The following is a 16,289-nucleotide window of genomic DNA, read 5'->3' as shown; positions in this document are numbered from 1 at the left end:
GAACTAATATTTTCAGTGTCTCTGACATTTTCATCCATTTTATGAGTTCTTTTTTTTCCCCTTGTCTTAAAAATTCGTTTCCCTCTGTATTTTGGGGCATTATGATTTGAATAGATTTCTGACGATCAGACTTGTCTACAAGAAGTCAACTGGCAAGGCTGCTTTTCTCTGCTAAAGCTGAGAAGCTGATTGACATCATGAAAGTCTTCTGTGGGCGGGCCAATCCGACCACAGGATCTGTGGAGTGGCTGGAGGAGGATGAGCATTATGACTACCACCAGGAGATTGCAAGGTAATGGGGGTTTTTTTGTTTTTCCCCACAGTTCACTGTAGCTGGGTAGGGCCGTTGATCTCAAAGCAGATTCCTTGGAATCCAGTCTGAGTGGGGAAAAGATTGTCACCAAGTGCTTCTGACCAGGGCAGTGTTGCTCACCAGCAGGTCTGCTCAGCTAGGTAGGTTTGTGTGGGAGTTCCACAAAGTCATACCTGTGTGGAGAGTCAGACGTTGTGTAGCAGCCATATCAGAGCCCCAGAGGATTTGTCTAGTGGACCAAAGAGGACCCAGGGTTCAGTAGTAGTAACAGCAATAGACGAACTTATGAAAGTTAATTATTGAGTCACTGAAATGATGACACATTTATCATATGGTTAAATTCTCTTTAATGGAAAACATGGGGGAAAGTGAATTATTTTTTTTCCTTTGGAGGGATGTTTAAAAGTATGTCAGTGAGTTACTGTTATTAAGCAATCATTAAGTGTATACAACACTGTGTGAAGGCTGTGAATACCAAAATGAAGAAGATCAGGTTCTGGTTCTCAAAGAACATGCAGATTTGTGGAAGAGACAGATATATAAAAAATTATGACACCATGAGATGAAGATCAGTGGAAATGGGCACAAAAGTGCATGGAAGCATCAAGAACCAGCTCTGCTGGGAGAGTGATAATTTGAATGATTTCTCAAATCTAAAGAGAGAGTGATTGCTTTCCAGGCAGCAGGGATTATGTGCAGACTTGCAGATGAGCTAGTTTGGGGAATGACTAGCAGGTCACTGTGACTGGAGTGTGGTGAAAAAGTAGCGCTGTGGTGAGGGAGGCTGCTGAAAAGGTGGGTGGCGTCACGTTGTAGTTGGTGGGAGCAAAATGCTGGAAGAGGAGCACAGTTCTCTTAAGTTCTAGCTTTGCCACTTAAGTCTGTGACATTGGCCAAGCTTCTAAACTTCTCTTAGCCTCGAAGTAGTAATATGTGCCCCGTGTACAGTATAACAGTACATGCCTCAGTATAATAACATGTATCCCATAGTATGATACCTTTTTCTTACCATCGTTTGATGATTGAATGAAGTACAATGTTTGGTACAAAATAAGAGCTCAAATACATTACTTTCCAAGTATTTTGGATGTTATTTTCTGAGTGATTGAGATGTTAAATAGGGAAGAAAATAGATGAGGTTGCATTTTGGAACATTCCCTGAGAGCAGTGTGGAAAGAGCAAACACTTGTGGGCATTTGGGTAGATATCGCAGCCCCATGGCTGAGACAGCAGAGGTGGAGAGAGGAGGAGAAAGCTTTGAGGGAGCCTAAGTTTGGTAACTCTTGGGTGCAGTGATGGAAAGAGAGAGAAAATTCAAGAAGCACCAAGATTTCTGATTTGAGTAAGTGGATGGAAAACAGTTCCATCCCAAGGAGAACACAGGAGGAATGAATGTTGTTGGGAGATGAAGATTAGTGTCTGGGTTTGGCCATCCAGATGGAAATGCCAGTGGGCAGATAAATTATGGATCTGGACAGTTTGCAGTTATTAGTGAGAGTTGAAGCTGGAAGAGATTGCAGGCTTTCAGAGATCGTGTGGGATAAGAAAGGTAGAGGGCTGAAGAAAGAATCCTGGAATATCTGGTGAGGCAAGACAACAAGCAGGGGATGGCCAGAGAGTAGAAAGGAAGAGAACATTTCAGAAAGGGGAGTGTCTAGCAGGGTCAGAGAAATCTTAGCTGTTAAGTGATGGGAATGAGCTGGTGGTGCTTAGGGAGAGTGATGTCAGTGGAGTGGGAGGAGTGGGTGGGTGATGAGGCAGGGAAGATCAGGTGTGAAAATGTCCCTTTTGAGGTGAAGGAAAGTAGAAAGGACCAGATTTCAACTAAACACTCATAGGTAGGTTCACATGTTAAAAACCTTGGTATGTCATTTAAAAAAAGAAGCAGCAGAACTGTTTGCTTTTGGTGCAGTGCTCCTCAAAATGTGGAGTATGAAGTGCCTGTGTCACACTTGCCTGGAGCACCAGTTCAAGTGCAGATTTCCAAACTCCAGCTCCATCTTCTGGATCAGAAGTTCTTTGCGTGTATTGTGGGAAGCCACATGTTAAAAAAAAAGCTCTCCATTAATTCTGATGTTGATCGGAAGCTGGAGGCCCTCTCTTTCTTGAGAGTGCCTTAATTCTCACCTGGAACTCTCAGAAAGCATCTTTGGGTTGAATCTGCTGAGTTCTGTGGATTCTCCTAACCCTGCCAGAGATTTTTCAGATTTGTGTATTATTATGGTAGAACATACAGATAAGCAGCCCTCTTCTCTGTAGTTTGATGAGCTCTTCTTAGTTGTCCCTGATGACATAAGGGAAAGTGCCTTCATATACACAGCAGGCATATAGATTCTCTTTCCCTGATTGTTCTCCTTGGTGTTCCTTCCATCTGTGGTTATCCCTGTATACAAATATATGTAAGACTACGTGAAGTGTTAGACACATCTGAGTTGTTCCTGAGGAAAAAAATTATATGATGTATAACATGATCAGTATGCTAGGACTGTGGAATTACTGTGACAGGGCCAACTATCACAGGAGTTTCAATCCAAGATTCTTTACTAAAAATAAACATGTTTTGCTAAGATTTTTTTTTTGCTACAGTATGAGAGAATGACAGCTTATAGCTCTGTTAAAATAGTTTAAAATGGACCAGGATGTTTGTTCTGTCTGATGTAGGAATGCATTTATGTATGTGTATATTCTCATACGTTGATGTTTATCATTATTAGCAGAGGTTTCTAACTTGTCTTTTTATTTTTTTTAGGTCATCCTATGCTGATATGTTGCATGACAAAGATAGGGTAAGTGTAAAAGGAAACTGTTATTTATTTATTTATTTATCTTTTTGAAACTGTTATCTTAAAGTGGTGTTTGAAACCTTCCACTATGTGGTTAAAAACTGCCCCCAGAGGCACGCTGTTAGAATGACGCAGAGAGGCAGCAGTAGGGTGCACTGCTTGGGAAAGAAGGAGTCTGGGTCCTTCTTGCTCCTCTATTACTGACTTGAGCATGACCTTGGAGAAAACATGAGACCTCTGCAGACCTCACTTATTAGAATTTATAATGAGTGGGCCATACTAGCTGATTTCCATAATCTCTGGATACAAAATACAGTTTTACCTGGAATAGTTACTTTGTAATTTTAAAATAGAATCTCTAGAGGTCACTGCAGACTGTATTTTGTAAAGTATATTTGGCTTTCACTGCAGAATTACATTTCAGCTTTTCTCTTTCATTTTTGTTTCATCTGAGTTCTCTTTGTTTGAATTATGTTATAATTCTGGTCTTATCATGGTTAGCAACCCAGGATTTCCTAGTCTCCCAGAGTGCTTAACTAGTCAGCCTCATCCAGATCGTTCAGAAATTGGGAGGCTTGAAGGAGAGGGATGCAGGGCCAGGCTTAAAAACTGAGCAGTGCTTGGCAGAAGGATCAGGGCACATGGTAGGGCTGGTCATGAGGCTGTGTTGGTGGCAGTGTCTCTTTCACCCAGCCCGGATTAACTGCCTGCTTCTTGGCAACACTGTGACAGAAGGGCCTCCTTAAGCACCATTAGTGTTCAGACTACACCACAGGGGCTAAGTGCCTCCCTCATTTTTGTCAAATATCCAAGTGCCTTTGCTGATCTGCTGAGGAATTACAGAATGGAGAACAAACATTGTTGGCTTTTGACTAATCCTCTGTAGTTTAACGTTCTTGACTTCTTGTTGGACTCATGGGCCTGTGAGCCTCTCTGATTTTTAGTGTCATCTCTAGAGAGAGTCCTTTTTGACTCAGCTTCCAGAGGATTTGGACAAATGGTGGTGTCGTCCATCCGGTCAGCCAAGCCAGAAAGATGATGTCTTTCCCTTATCTAAGCCTATAGTTGATTGACCACCAAATTCTATTGTTCTTTCAACCCCACTGCCTGCTCAGCACTCATTGACTGGTGTCGGCCCCTCTTTTCCTTCCTCTGTGCTGCTGCTGCTAAGTCGCTTCAGTTGTGTCCAACTCTGTGCGACCCCATAGACGGCAGCCCATGAGGCTCCCCTGTCCCTGGGATTCTGTAGGCAAGAACACTGGAATGGGTTGCCATTTCCTTCTCCAGTGCATGAAAGTGAAAAGTGAAAGTGAAGTCGCTCAGTCGTGCCCGACTCTTAGTGACCCCATGGACTGCAGCCTACCAGGCTCCTCCATCCATGGGATTTTCCAGGCAAGAGTACTGGAGTGGGGTGCCATTGCCTTCTCCGTCTTCCTCTGTACAGCAGCCCTAAAACCCTTCAGTGTCCTCTTGCTGCCTTTGAGGTAGACTTCAAATTCCTTGATGGAACATTCCTGGGTCTTCATTATTTAACTCTTAACTTCTATTCTCCCCTTCCCAGTTCTATACGTGAGGAAATGGAGTCAGAAGTTGCTGGTTAGTGACAGTCAAGAAAAACATGTTTCTCTGTACTTTTGTATCGTTCCTTACATTTTGTTGTTGTTTTAAAACACTTCTATTATCCCATAAAATCAATCCTGGTACTCAACCTTCTGGTTGCACCCCCCTCCCACAAGGCAACCACTGATAGATTTTTCTGTCTGTATAGTTTTTGCCTTTTTTGGAAATTTCATCTTAATGAAATCATATAATATGTAGTCTATGTGTCTTTTTTCCTTCATTCATCATTTGAGGGTCATTCATGTTGAGGGTATTAGTATCCATTCCTTTGTATTGCTGAGTAATACTCCATTATATGGATAAACTGTATTTTATCCATTTACCAGTTGATAGACATTTGAATCGTTTCCAGTTTTTGGCTGTTTTGAATAGTCCTGCTTTGAACATTCACATGTAAGTCTTTGTGTGGACATGTTTTCATTTCTTTCATATAAATATATCAGAGTAGAATTGCTGGGTCTATATGTTGAATGTACATTATTTAACTTTGTAGTTTTAATATATTTGGAAGGCAAATAAGCACATGAAATTATTTTTTCTAATGACTAATAGTGTCAAACATCATTTTATGTGCTTATTTGCCATCCAAATATCATCTTTAGTGTAGTCTAGGATTATGAACTCACATAGGACTCTTTATGGATACTGCCAGTTGTCTTTTAAGAAGCTCCAGGCAATGGCACCCCATTCCAGTACCCTTGCCTGGAAAATCCCGTGGATGGAGGAGCCTGGTAGGCTGCAGTCCATGGGGTCACTAGGAGTCGGACACGACTGAGCGACTTCACTTTCACTTTTCACTTTCATGCATTGGAGAAGGAAATGGCAACCCACTCCAGTGTTCTTGCCTGGAGAATCCCAGGGACGGGGGTGGGGGGTCCTGGTGGGCTGCCGTCCATGGGGTCGCACAGAGTTGGACACGACTGAATCGACTTAGCAGCAGCAGCAGCAGTAGTAACTTCAAAGTTGGATAATTAAAAAGTGATCGCTGTGCACATTTCATTGTCTTTTTTCTTTATGTCAGAGAAAAGATATTTCTGATGTGCTAAATAAACATGTGGAGGTAAATTAGCAGCATGACTAATTTAGTCATTGCTGTCAGTCACCTTCAGACAATAGTCAATAACTTCAAGTTACATTTTGTATTTTTTTGCATTGTGTGATGGTTTTGTATGTTAAGAAAATTGAAAAAGTATTGCAGGTATTTTAGTATTTGTTGTATAGAAAATACAACTTTTTTAAATTAAAAAAATTAAAAGTGATAGCTCATTTAATGGATGTTATTTATTTGGCACGTATTCCAACCCTGTTTCCTGTTGAGGATGCTGCTGATGAGGGTTCTCAGGTGATTGGCTCGCAGACTGAACTGAAGCTCCCGAACCAGCTCCTAGACCTGCTCTCTTTCCATTACCCCACAGCCACAGCTGCACAGAGAAATCTGCACCGTCCTGCTTTTTGTGGAAATAGTGTATTTGATGTTCATTTTCCTAGTTCAACAATTCTATCGGTTGCCATCCTGATTTATTTTAACTTTTTTTCTTTCTTTGCCATAAAAAGCACGTAACATAAAATGCCATACTGATTTTATCCAAGACAAAAATGCAATTACTTTAGGAGTCAAATATTTCTGTGAGGCTTACGGTGAAGTAACAGTCCCCTGGTGTATCATTTCCCCCAGACAAAACATTTTTATGCTTACACTCAGAGGCAACCTCCTTTCTTCTCTTTGAACTGTTTGTTTTATGTTTACTTCCAGACCTAAATAACTATTATCTACTGACTTCCCACTGTAAGAGCTAAGAATCTGATATTCTTTCAGCTCCTCCTTCCCACTCGTTCTCCTTTCCTCCCAGCACAGTTATAGTTTTTGCAAAATTAATACTCAGTGTTTCAGTAGGCAAGTCACTTAAATTCTTTATGCCTCTGTTTTCTCATCTGTAAAATAGGGATAGCAATAATACCCCCTTTTGTGACGAAGTAAGCGCTTATATAAATGTGTGTTAGTTAAAATCATGTTGACTTTATTAGGCATGTGTAAACACTGTTCACAGTTGAGCTATGTGATAATTTTGATTGCTGTTCCTTTCTTGCATTATTCTTTGTTAATAATTAACTTATTTTTGCTTTATGTTTTATGTAGTCATCCTTTTATGCCCATACTTTCTCCCCGTAGTCTAAAATTTCTTTCCAAAGGAAAGTCAAAACAGTCGGCTGTTCTGTCAGTTTCATCTTAGAGATTGTTCCTGGGTCATTTTCCCCGGCCTCAGTCTGGACTAGGTGCGTTCTAGACCTGCAATTCTTGTTGTCTGCAGATCTCCTTTGCTCCTCTTTTTGTATTGAGTCCTCCGTTTCCTGGGTCTCCTTGTGTTCCTCTTTGGTTCCTTCCCTCTTTAGTGAAGCTCATCCTTTATCACATTACTCTGAGAGGGTTCATGGGGAGTAAGGTTTTTGAGGCTTGGCTTATCCGAAAACGTCTTTATTCTGTCCTCACACTAAGGGCTGGATTCTAGTTTGGAAATCACTTCACTTCATAATTTTGACATTATCACTCCATTTGCTTTTAGAGTTCAGTGTTGCTATTTTGAAATATAGTACTATTCTTTTTTTTTTTTTTTTTTGGCTGTACCACACAGCCTGTGAGATCCTAGGGCCAGGTACTTAATTAGCCAAAGTGTTACAGAGGAAAAAAAATATATAGATATAGATATATATGATTAAATTACTAAGGACTTGAACTAAAAACAAAGAAACAATTTCCTGAGAAGAAAATATTTTTTAGCCCAGGAAGCTGTATGAATTAAGAGCCTAGTGAGGAAACCAAAAGCCACATTATATGTTTCAGTGGGCTCCCCTGGTGGCTTAGTGGTAAAGAATCCCCATGCCAATGCAGGAGACATGAGTTCAATCCTTGAGTCTTGAAGATACCCTGGAGGAGGAAATGGCAACCCACTCCAGTGTTCTTACCTAGAAAATTCCATGAACAGAGGAGTCTGGTGGCCTACAGTCCATGGGGTTGCAAAGAGTCAGACACCACTGGGCACACAAGCATATGCATCTGTTTCAAGAGAAGGAATTGGTTACAGAGGTATGGGAGGACTGGGAAGCACCAGGGTAACCTTGTGGTAGTAATTGCAGGAAGCAGTTCCTTTACCTGGGGACACAAAGGGAGAAGACTGGAGTTCCCAGAACCTAGACGTGTGGAGGAGAGGTCCTGTGGAGCTGATGCTCAGATCTCTGAAGGGAATTGCTACTTGAGTGCTGCTCCTAGCTCTGAAGGGCCTGAAGGAGTGCACATGTGGGAAGGAACAAGCTTTCTCCATCCTCTAGTTCCTGTGTTGTCCAGTCGTCTAAAAGCTGGAAAGAGGAGAGTGTGGTTTGCAGAGCGTGAGCCTCAGCATCTCTAAGCAGATTATGGAAGAGTGGGTGTGGAGGGGAGACACAATTACTTTATAAATTTTAAGAGGCTGACCCAGTGCTCCTGGAGCCTCGGGAGGCCTGTTCAACTCAACCAGTGCAAGCCACAGAGGCCACAGGGTTGGGACTTCACTCTGCTGCTGCCAACTGTGACTCTAGAACTTCACAAAACACTTACAATAACTGGTATGAAGTAACAGTTGTTTCTCCCTTTCTCTTAGAATATGAAATACTACCAGGGCATCCGGGCTGCTGTGAGCCGGGTGAAGGACAGAGGACAGAAGGCCTTGGTTCTTGACATTGGCACTGGCACAGGACTCTTGTCAATGATGGCGGTCACGGCTGGTGCCGACTTCTGCTATGCCATTGAGGTGAGCCACACTCTTCATGTGTATGTTCTCTGTCCTGTGTGGAAAGTTTCTTGTGTGCCTTGCACTCTCCCGGTCCATTTCTTCACAGACATACATGGAGTGTTCGCTCCATGCCAAGCACAGCGCCAGGTTCTGAGGACACAGAGATGAATCAGACACCATTCTTTCCTCCAGGAGCTCATTTTCTTCTCTGAAAACAGTGATTCTCAGCCTTGACTGAACATCAGAATCACTGAGGAGCTTTTAAAAAATTCTAATGCCTAATCAGTTGTTGTCCTGCACGCCCCCGCCCCCGATTTTAATTAATAGTTCTGGGATGTGGCCTGAGCATTGGGATTTTTTAAAGTGCATCAAGGTTGAGATCTACTACCTTAAATGTCCTGACAGAGCTAGCTATCTTACTGCATTTACCCGTAGTTTGGCAATCTGCCATTTCACTCCTTTAATAAAATATTAAACAAAATTATTTTTCTGGTAATGCAAATAATAAGCTTCCCAGGTAGCATTAGTGGTAAAGAACCCGCCTGCCAATGCAGGAGATGCAAGAGATGCAGGTTGGATTCCTTGATCAGAGATACTCTAGAGCTGGAGGGAGGGTATGGCAACCCATTCCAGTATTCTTGCCTGGAGAATCCCATGGACAAAGGAGCTTGGTGGGCTATAGTCCATAGGGTTTCAAGGAGTCAGACGAGACTGAAACAGCTTAGCACACATGCATCTGTGCGTGCAATGTGAATAATACATACCACTATAGGAAATTTGGTAAATATGAAGAAGTGTATTGACTCAATAGATGACTAACCAGTGTTAAAATTTTGGTGTATTTTGCCCTACAAAAGTTGTTTTATATTGTGATTAAGTTGCAGATGACAAAGTCCCAAAATAACAGTGGCTTAAACAGAAGTTTTTTGCTTTCTCCCGTAAAATATAGAGGTCAACACTCTAGGGTGCTCTGCCTAGACTCCTTCCAGCACCTGCCTCCTACCCCCATGTCTACAGGGTGGCCCTCAAGCACATAGTCTAGAAGGGTGACAGTTTAGGCTGAGGGAATACCGTGGTGTGTTTGGAACAGTGTTGTCCAGAGTTGTGGCAAATGATGTCATGGTAGAAAAACCCAGAAAGGTAGATTGTAGCCAGACTCTGGAAGACCTGAGTGTCACATTAAAGACTTTAATTGTGAGTTAGGTGTTAATGGGCTTCAAGTTTCTGGATAGTCCAACGGTAGTGGTAAGGTTGTGAGTGTGTGCATGTACAATTCTGTACACTTGTCTCAGGATTTCATTAAAATGATTAAGGGTCATTCTTTGCCTTTGGAGGCGTCATCAAGGCTCTGAGCTGATACAGAGAAATCAGCATTTGAAGATAGTTGCCTTGATAGCCTCAAGTAGATTTTATCTTCATAAATGAAGAAGCCAAGACACAGGTTAAAGTCTTAAGTCCCACATTTAATAAGTAGGAGGGCTAGACCTGGATCTTGGTCTTTTGGTTCCTAATTTGGTGCTCACTCCACACTGGTAGCTTTGATAGGATGGTGTATGTGTGTGTGAGAGAGAGTGCTAGTGTGGGTGTCTAGGGTGGAGGCAGGGATGCCATTGATGATAAGAGGAGTCCCTCTTTCCAGTAACTTATTTTGTGGGAAAGACCCTGCATTTCATTTTGGACATGTTACATATGAGACAGCTGTTGGGGCAGGAGCCAGTACCTTTGTGGACTGCTAATGAAAAACATAGGATGAGAACATACTTTTTGATAGTATTGGTAGAACTGTTTTCTTAGGTTTTTCCATATTTCCATCTCACTTGACCTGGATTTCTAATCTCTTGCTGTTCTGGCTTGTGACTGTCAGACCTCTTCCATTTGACTCTTCAGATCTTTATGGTGGCCTCCCAGTTTTTGCTCTAATGACTACCTGGTTGATTCTTTGGTCTTCCTGTCTTTGGACTGCCCTGTGGTTTGCAGCTCCGCTTGAACTGCATGGCAACAGGAAAGACAGGTCCAGAAGAATGAGTGAGAGAGAACCTGATGGTCCCTAGAGACGGGAGTCTGAACCTTTTGAGGGTGACGTGTACAGTGGATTTGGGACTCACTTGCTAAAGATACGACAAGTAAAGCTGGCAGTGTAGGGGGTTGTCCAGGGAGAGAGTAGACTGAAAAAAGCAAAGGCAGGATGTGTTCAGGGGGCTGAGTGAACAAGAGTGGCCATGAAGTCAAGTCCAGTCAGAAGTGAAAAGACCCTAGAAGGCAGGTGCAGATGGCGTGGAAGTCATGAGAAAGAGGGAGTGATCAGCAAGTGTGGATGTTACTAGAGCAGCACTGTCTATTAGAACTTTGTGATGGTGAAAATCTATGACTGTGCTGTCCCGTATCATGGTCCCTAGCCACATGTGGCTGCTAAGTACTTGAAATGTGACTAGGAGAACAGCTCTTCCTAGGCCTGAGGAGCTGAAATTTTAAAATATTACTCCATTTTAATCCATTTACATCTAAATAACTACATGTGGCTACTGTATTACTACAGGTATGGAAATTAAGCAGAATGGGGGCTGAGAAAGCTATGGGTTGGCAGCTAAGAGGGTTATTGGTGACCCCCTTTAGGCAATATTTTCAGGAGAGTAAGGTTGAGGATTGGATGGAATATAAGAAATTACAGGCATTGTCTGCAGGCTACTCTTTTAGTACATTTGAAAAGGAAGGAATCTTGGGGAAGATGTGTTGGTTACAGTGACTTCTGTGGCACAATGACTTGAAAACCAAGCATGATCCTGGCTTCCTCATTTTCTTTCTCCTTTTTAAGGGCAAAAAGAACATTCCCAGGAATCTCTAGCAAACCTCTCCTTGGATATATCATTGGCCAAAATAAAGTTAAATGCTGTTTAATTTATTTCATTTACCTGGCAAGAAAGATTCACTTGCTCTTAGACCAGACAGTACATCCCTTGAAAGAAGATTAGTTCTGCAAACCGATTTGAGGGCTAGGGGAGAACACAGGATGATGATGTTGAGAAATCAGCTTCAGGGTTCATTCGATACTGTTTGAGGTAAGTTCTTGAGTTCTTGGTGGCTGAGGAAGAGGCTGTGAAGGACAGACTCTGCAGGGTCAGCAGAGGAGATGAATGAAGGGGCAGGAGGGCTGAGAGGGTGGTAAGAGCACGTGATACTTTTGGGGTGGAGGCAGACTGATTGGTGAGAATTGAGGGTCTGAGGCCCTCCAACGACATCAAAACCATCAAACTAGAGCCTTGAAATAATTTGAAACAGATTGTGAAAGTTTTTTTCCCCCTACCCGAGCACATATTTTTTGTAGAAGTATATAGTATTTTCCTCTTGATTGTAATAGAAATATGCTTTTGTGGCAGAAAATATAGGTGGATACAGAAAAGGTCTTAGAAAAAAATGGAAATCTTGTCATTATGACTGGTCACTTTATCATTTTCTAGAATCAAAATCATTTCTAAAATTCAAAAAGGCCAAATAGTTGTCTGAGGAGGCCTTAAAAATAGCTGAGAAGAAAAAAAAAAAAATAGCTGAGAAGAGACATAAAAGGCAAAGGAGAAAAGGAAAGATATACCCATCTGAATACAGAGTTCCAAAGAATAGCAAGGAGAGATAAGAAAACCTTCCTAAGTGAACAATGCAAAGAAATAGAGGAAAACAATAGAATATGAAAGACTAGAGATCTCTTCAAGAAAATCAGAGATACCAAGGGAACATTTCATGCAAAGATGGGCTCGATAAAGGACAGAAATGGTATGGACCTAACAGAAGCAGAAGATATTAAGAAGAGGTGGCAAGAATACATAGAAGAACTATGCAAAAAAGATCTTCATGACCCAGATGACCACAATGGCGTGATCATCCACCTAGAGCCAAACAGAAGGCAATGGCACCCCACTCCAGTACTCTTGCCTGGAAAATCCCATGGATGGAGGAGCCTGGTAGGCTGCAGCCCATGGGCTCGCGAAGAATCGGATATGACTGAGCGACTTCACTTTCACTTTTCACTTTCACGCATTGGAAGAAGGAAATGGCAACCCACTCCAATGTTTTTGCCTGGAGAATCCCAGGGACGGGGGAGCCTGGTGGGCTGCCGTCTATGGGGTTGCACAGAGTCGGACGTGACTGAAGTGACGCAGCAGCAGCAGGAAGTGTCACTATGAGCAAAGCTAGTGGAGGTGATGGAATTCCAGTTGCGTTATTTCAAACCCTAAAAGATGATGCTGTGAAAGTACTGCACTCCATATGCCAGCAAATTTGGAAAACTCAGCAGTGGCCACAGGACTGGAAAAGGTCAGTTTTCATTCCATTCCCAAAGAATGGCAATGCCAAAGAATGTTCAGACTACCACACAATTGCACTCATCTCACACTCTAGCAAAGTAATGCTCAAAATTTTCCAAGCCAGGTTTCAACAGTATGTGAACCGAGAACTTCCAGATGTTCAAGCTGGATTTAGAAAAGCCAGAGGAACCAGAGATCAAATTGCCAGCATTCGCGACATCTTTGAAAAAGCAAGAGTTACAGAAAAACATCTAATTCTGCTTTGTGACTACACCAAGCTTTTGACTGTGTGGATCACAACAAACTGTGGAACGTTCTTCAAGAGATGGGAATACCAGACCACCTTACCTTCCACCTGAGAAATCTGTATGCAACAACAGTTAGAACTGGACATGGAACAACAGACTGGTTCCAAATAGGAAAAGGAGTACGTCAAGGCTGTATATTGTCACCCTGCTTATTTAATGTATATGCAGAGAACATCATGTGAAATGCGGGGCTGGATGAAGCACAGGCTGGAATCAAGATTGCTGGGAGAAATATCAATAACCTCAGATATGCAGATGACACCACTCTTATGGCAGAAAGTGAAGAAGAACTAAAGCACCTCTTGATGAAAGTGAAAGAGGAGAGTGAAAAAGTTGCCTTAAAACTCAACATTCAGAAACCTAAGATCATGGCATCTGGTCCTATCACTTCATGGCAAAATACATGGGGAAACAGTGGCTGACTATTTTGGGGGGCTCCAGAATCACTGCAGATGGTGACTGCAGCCATGAAATTAAAAGACACTTGCTCCTTGAAAGAAAAGCTATGACCAACCTAGACAGCATATTAAAAAGCAGAGACATTGCTGACGAAGGTCTGCCTAGTCAGAGCTATGGTTTTTCCAGTAGTCATGTATGGATGTAAGAGTTGGACTGTAAAGAAAGCTGAGCACCGAAGAATTGATGCTTTTGAACTGTGGTGTTGGAGAAGACTCTTGAGATTCCCTTGGACTGCAAGGAGATCCAACCAGTCAATTTCCTGAATATTCAGGAAATGAGTCCTGAATATTCATTGGAAGGACTGATGCTGTAGCTGAAACTCCAGTACTTTGATCACCTGATGCAAAGAATTGACTCACTGGAAAATACTCTGATGCTGGGAAAGATTGAAGGCAGGAGGAGAAGGGAATGACAGAGGATAAGATGGTTGGATGACATCACCAACTTGATGGACATGAGTTAGAGCAAGCTCTGGGAGTTAGTGATGGACAGGGAAGCCTGGCATGCTGCTGTTCATGGGGTTGCAAAGAGTCGGACACAGTTGACCAACTGAACTGAAAATTTCCTCTATGTGCGTATGGCTGCATGTGCATCTGTATGTTTCATGCAGTGATGTGGTCAGAGCTATGCAATCTAAATTGGGCAGGTGGGAAACTAAGAGATAGAAGAGCTTATGTTTAGGGACACATGAAGGGTTCAGGGAGGACTTCCATCAGGAGGGGATTTGTGCTGCCCTGAAAAGCTGGGTTTGCTTTGGCAGGTGGTGGTAGGGCAGAGAAGGCTCAGGCTTGCCTCCTGCCTGTACAGTGAGGAGATGAGTGTGGCTGTAGCATTGGTAGTGCATATGTGTATTGGGGGTGGTGGTGGGAGGGGAGGAAGGCTGGGTAAAAGTAAGGTGGTCCATAGTATGGAGGGCGTCAGATACCATAAGAGAATATAGGCTGTGTTCCACTAGCAGTGGGGATTTGAGACAGTTTTGAGCAGGAGGGTGAGCTGCTCACACTTCATATCTAATATAGTCTCACTTTCCTCTAGAGAGCACATCACTTCACATCCCAGGTCCCCAGTCATGGTTTTGTGAGGCACATCCCCTTTGCATCTCCCTCTAGCATAGCACTGATACTGCCATCCTTACTAGGTGGTGTAGTCTCCTTGGAAGTCCTCTGCAGCCCTCCTTTGCCTTGCATGTAATGGGAACACCTAGCTGCAAGTTAAACCTAGTAGAATCTCATCCTTTTGTGTTCATTTCCATGACACACATTTAGAGATGCATTTAAATTACATAGGTGAAATCTTGTGTATTTAGATCAAAACAGCCCAACAAAATATTTTGCCTGTATCAAACGGTAACAAAGGTACATTTTATGTATTCAGGAAGAAATTCCATAATTGAGGCCTCTTTTACTTCAAATCAGAGGACCAGAATCAAGGTATATCTTGCTAACCAGGTGTTCAGTTCAATTCAGTTGCTCAGCCCTCTGGAAGCTGGGTCAAAAAGGACCCTCTCTGGAGATGACACTAAAAATCAGAGAGGCTCACAGGCCCCTGAGTCCAGCAAGAAGTCAAAAACGTTAAACTACAGTTCAATTCAGTCACTCAGTCTTGTCCAACTCTTTGTGACCCCATGAACCGCAGCATGCCAGGCCTCCCTATCCATCACCAACTCCCGGAGTCCACCCAAACCCATGTCCATTGAGTCGGTGATGCCATCCAGCCATCTCATCCTCTGCCGTCCCCTTCTCCTCCTGCCCTCAATCTTTCCCAGTATCAGGGTCTTTTCCAATGAGTCAGCTCTTCACATCAGGTGGCCAAAGTATAGGAGTTTCAGCTTCAATGAACACCCAGGGCTGATCTCCTTTAGGATGGACTGGTTGGATCTCCCTGCAGTCCAAGGGACTCTCAAGAGTCTTCTCCAACACCACAGTTCGAAAGCATCAATTCTTCTGCGCTCAGCTTTCTTTATAGTCCAACTCTCACATCCATACATGACTATTGCAAAAACCGGGTGTTAGGATGTTATTTAACTTACTGCTTATTTTTATTTGGGTTTTCACTAATTTTTAGGTTTTCAAGCCTATGGCTGACGCTGCTGTGAAGATTGTGGAGAAAAACGGCTTCAGTGATAAGATTAAGGTTATCAATAAGCATTCCACTGAGGTGACTGTAGGACCAGGTGAGAGCAACACATCTTGTGACAAAAGCTTTACTTGCTCTTGTGGGAGAGAGAAAAAGGTTTATTCCAGCTTCTGGGAGAGATATACCCAGGTAATTGCACAGAATTGGGACCTCTCCATGTGCTGGTCTAAAGATAAGCACTTCTCTATTAGTTTATTTCTCCACTAATTAAAATAAATGAGGAATGAGTAAACCAGAGCCAATCAAGTATATGAGTGTTGATGTAAACAAATGAAACCTTTTGCTTAAGCAGGTTGAAATACTTGTCTGGCTCAATTTATCTGGTTTTGAGTTTTATTAGACAGAAGCAAAACAGTAAAAGGTTGACAGTGAGAGGTTCGCTTAGTTCCAGTATCTGGTCTCAGTATGAGCATAAGAGATTTGCCTGTGTGACTTGGTCTTCAGATTTTCAGAATACTTTTTATAGTTTGGGAATTTGAATCAGACTTTTGACATTTCACATGCTACTGATACTGGGAGAGCGCAGTGAAAAAGATTTACAAGAGAAACTTCTAGCATGAAGTTATGGATATTAAACATGCAGTATTTTAAAAGAAGCATCTACCTAAATT

The 16,289-nt window shown here is 42.5% G+C and overlaps 1 protein-coding gene and 1 non-coding gene across 3 annotated transcripts in view; both read left to right on the top strand.

Moving 5' to 3' along the window:
* The window catches only part of PRMT7 (protein arginine methyltransferase 7), a 41,200-nt gene that overhangs the window by 3,441 nt on the left and 21,470 nt on the right, over window positions 1–16,289 (top strand). For both annotated transcript variants that reach the window (XM_027516169.1, XM_027516170.1), the window contains exons 2-5: window positions 115–292; window positions 3,063–3,099; window positions 8,349–8,498; window positions 15,607–15,715. In XM_027516169.1, coding sequence (XP_027371970.1) covers window positions 198–292; window positions 3,063–3,099; window positions 8,349–8,498; window positions 15,607–15,715 — 391 coding nt within the window. In that variant the 5' untranslated portion in view covers window positions 115–197. The remainder of the gene's footprint in view (window positions 1–114; window positions 293–3,062; window positions 3,100–8,348; window positions 8,499–15,606; window positions 15,716–16,289) is intronic.
* On the top strand, window positions 5,704–5,831 carry LOC113876863. Its single transcript, XR_003506601.1, has one exon. It is a non-coding gene; the product is annotated as a small nucleolar RNA SNORA19 (small nucleolar RNA).

Source organism: Bos indicus x Bos taurus, chromosome 18, assembly GCF_003369695.1.
Source record: "Bos indicus x Bos taurus breed Angus x Brahman F1 hybrid chromosome 18, Bos_hybrid_MaternalHap_v2.0, whole genome shotgun sequence".
In the NCBI taxonomy this organism is placed as follows: Eukaryota; Metazoa; Chordata; class Mammalia; order Artiodactyla; family Bovidae; genus Bos; species Bos indicus x Bos taurus.
This window is presented reverse-complemented; position numbering and strand designations above follow the sequence as displayed.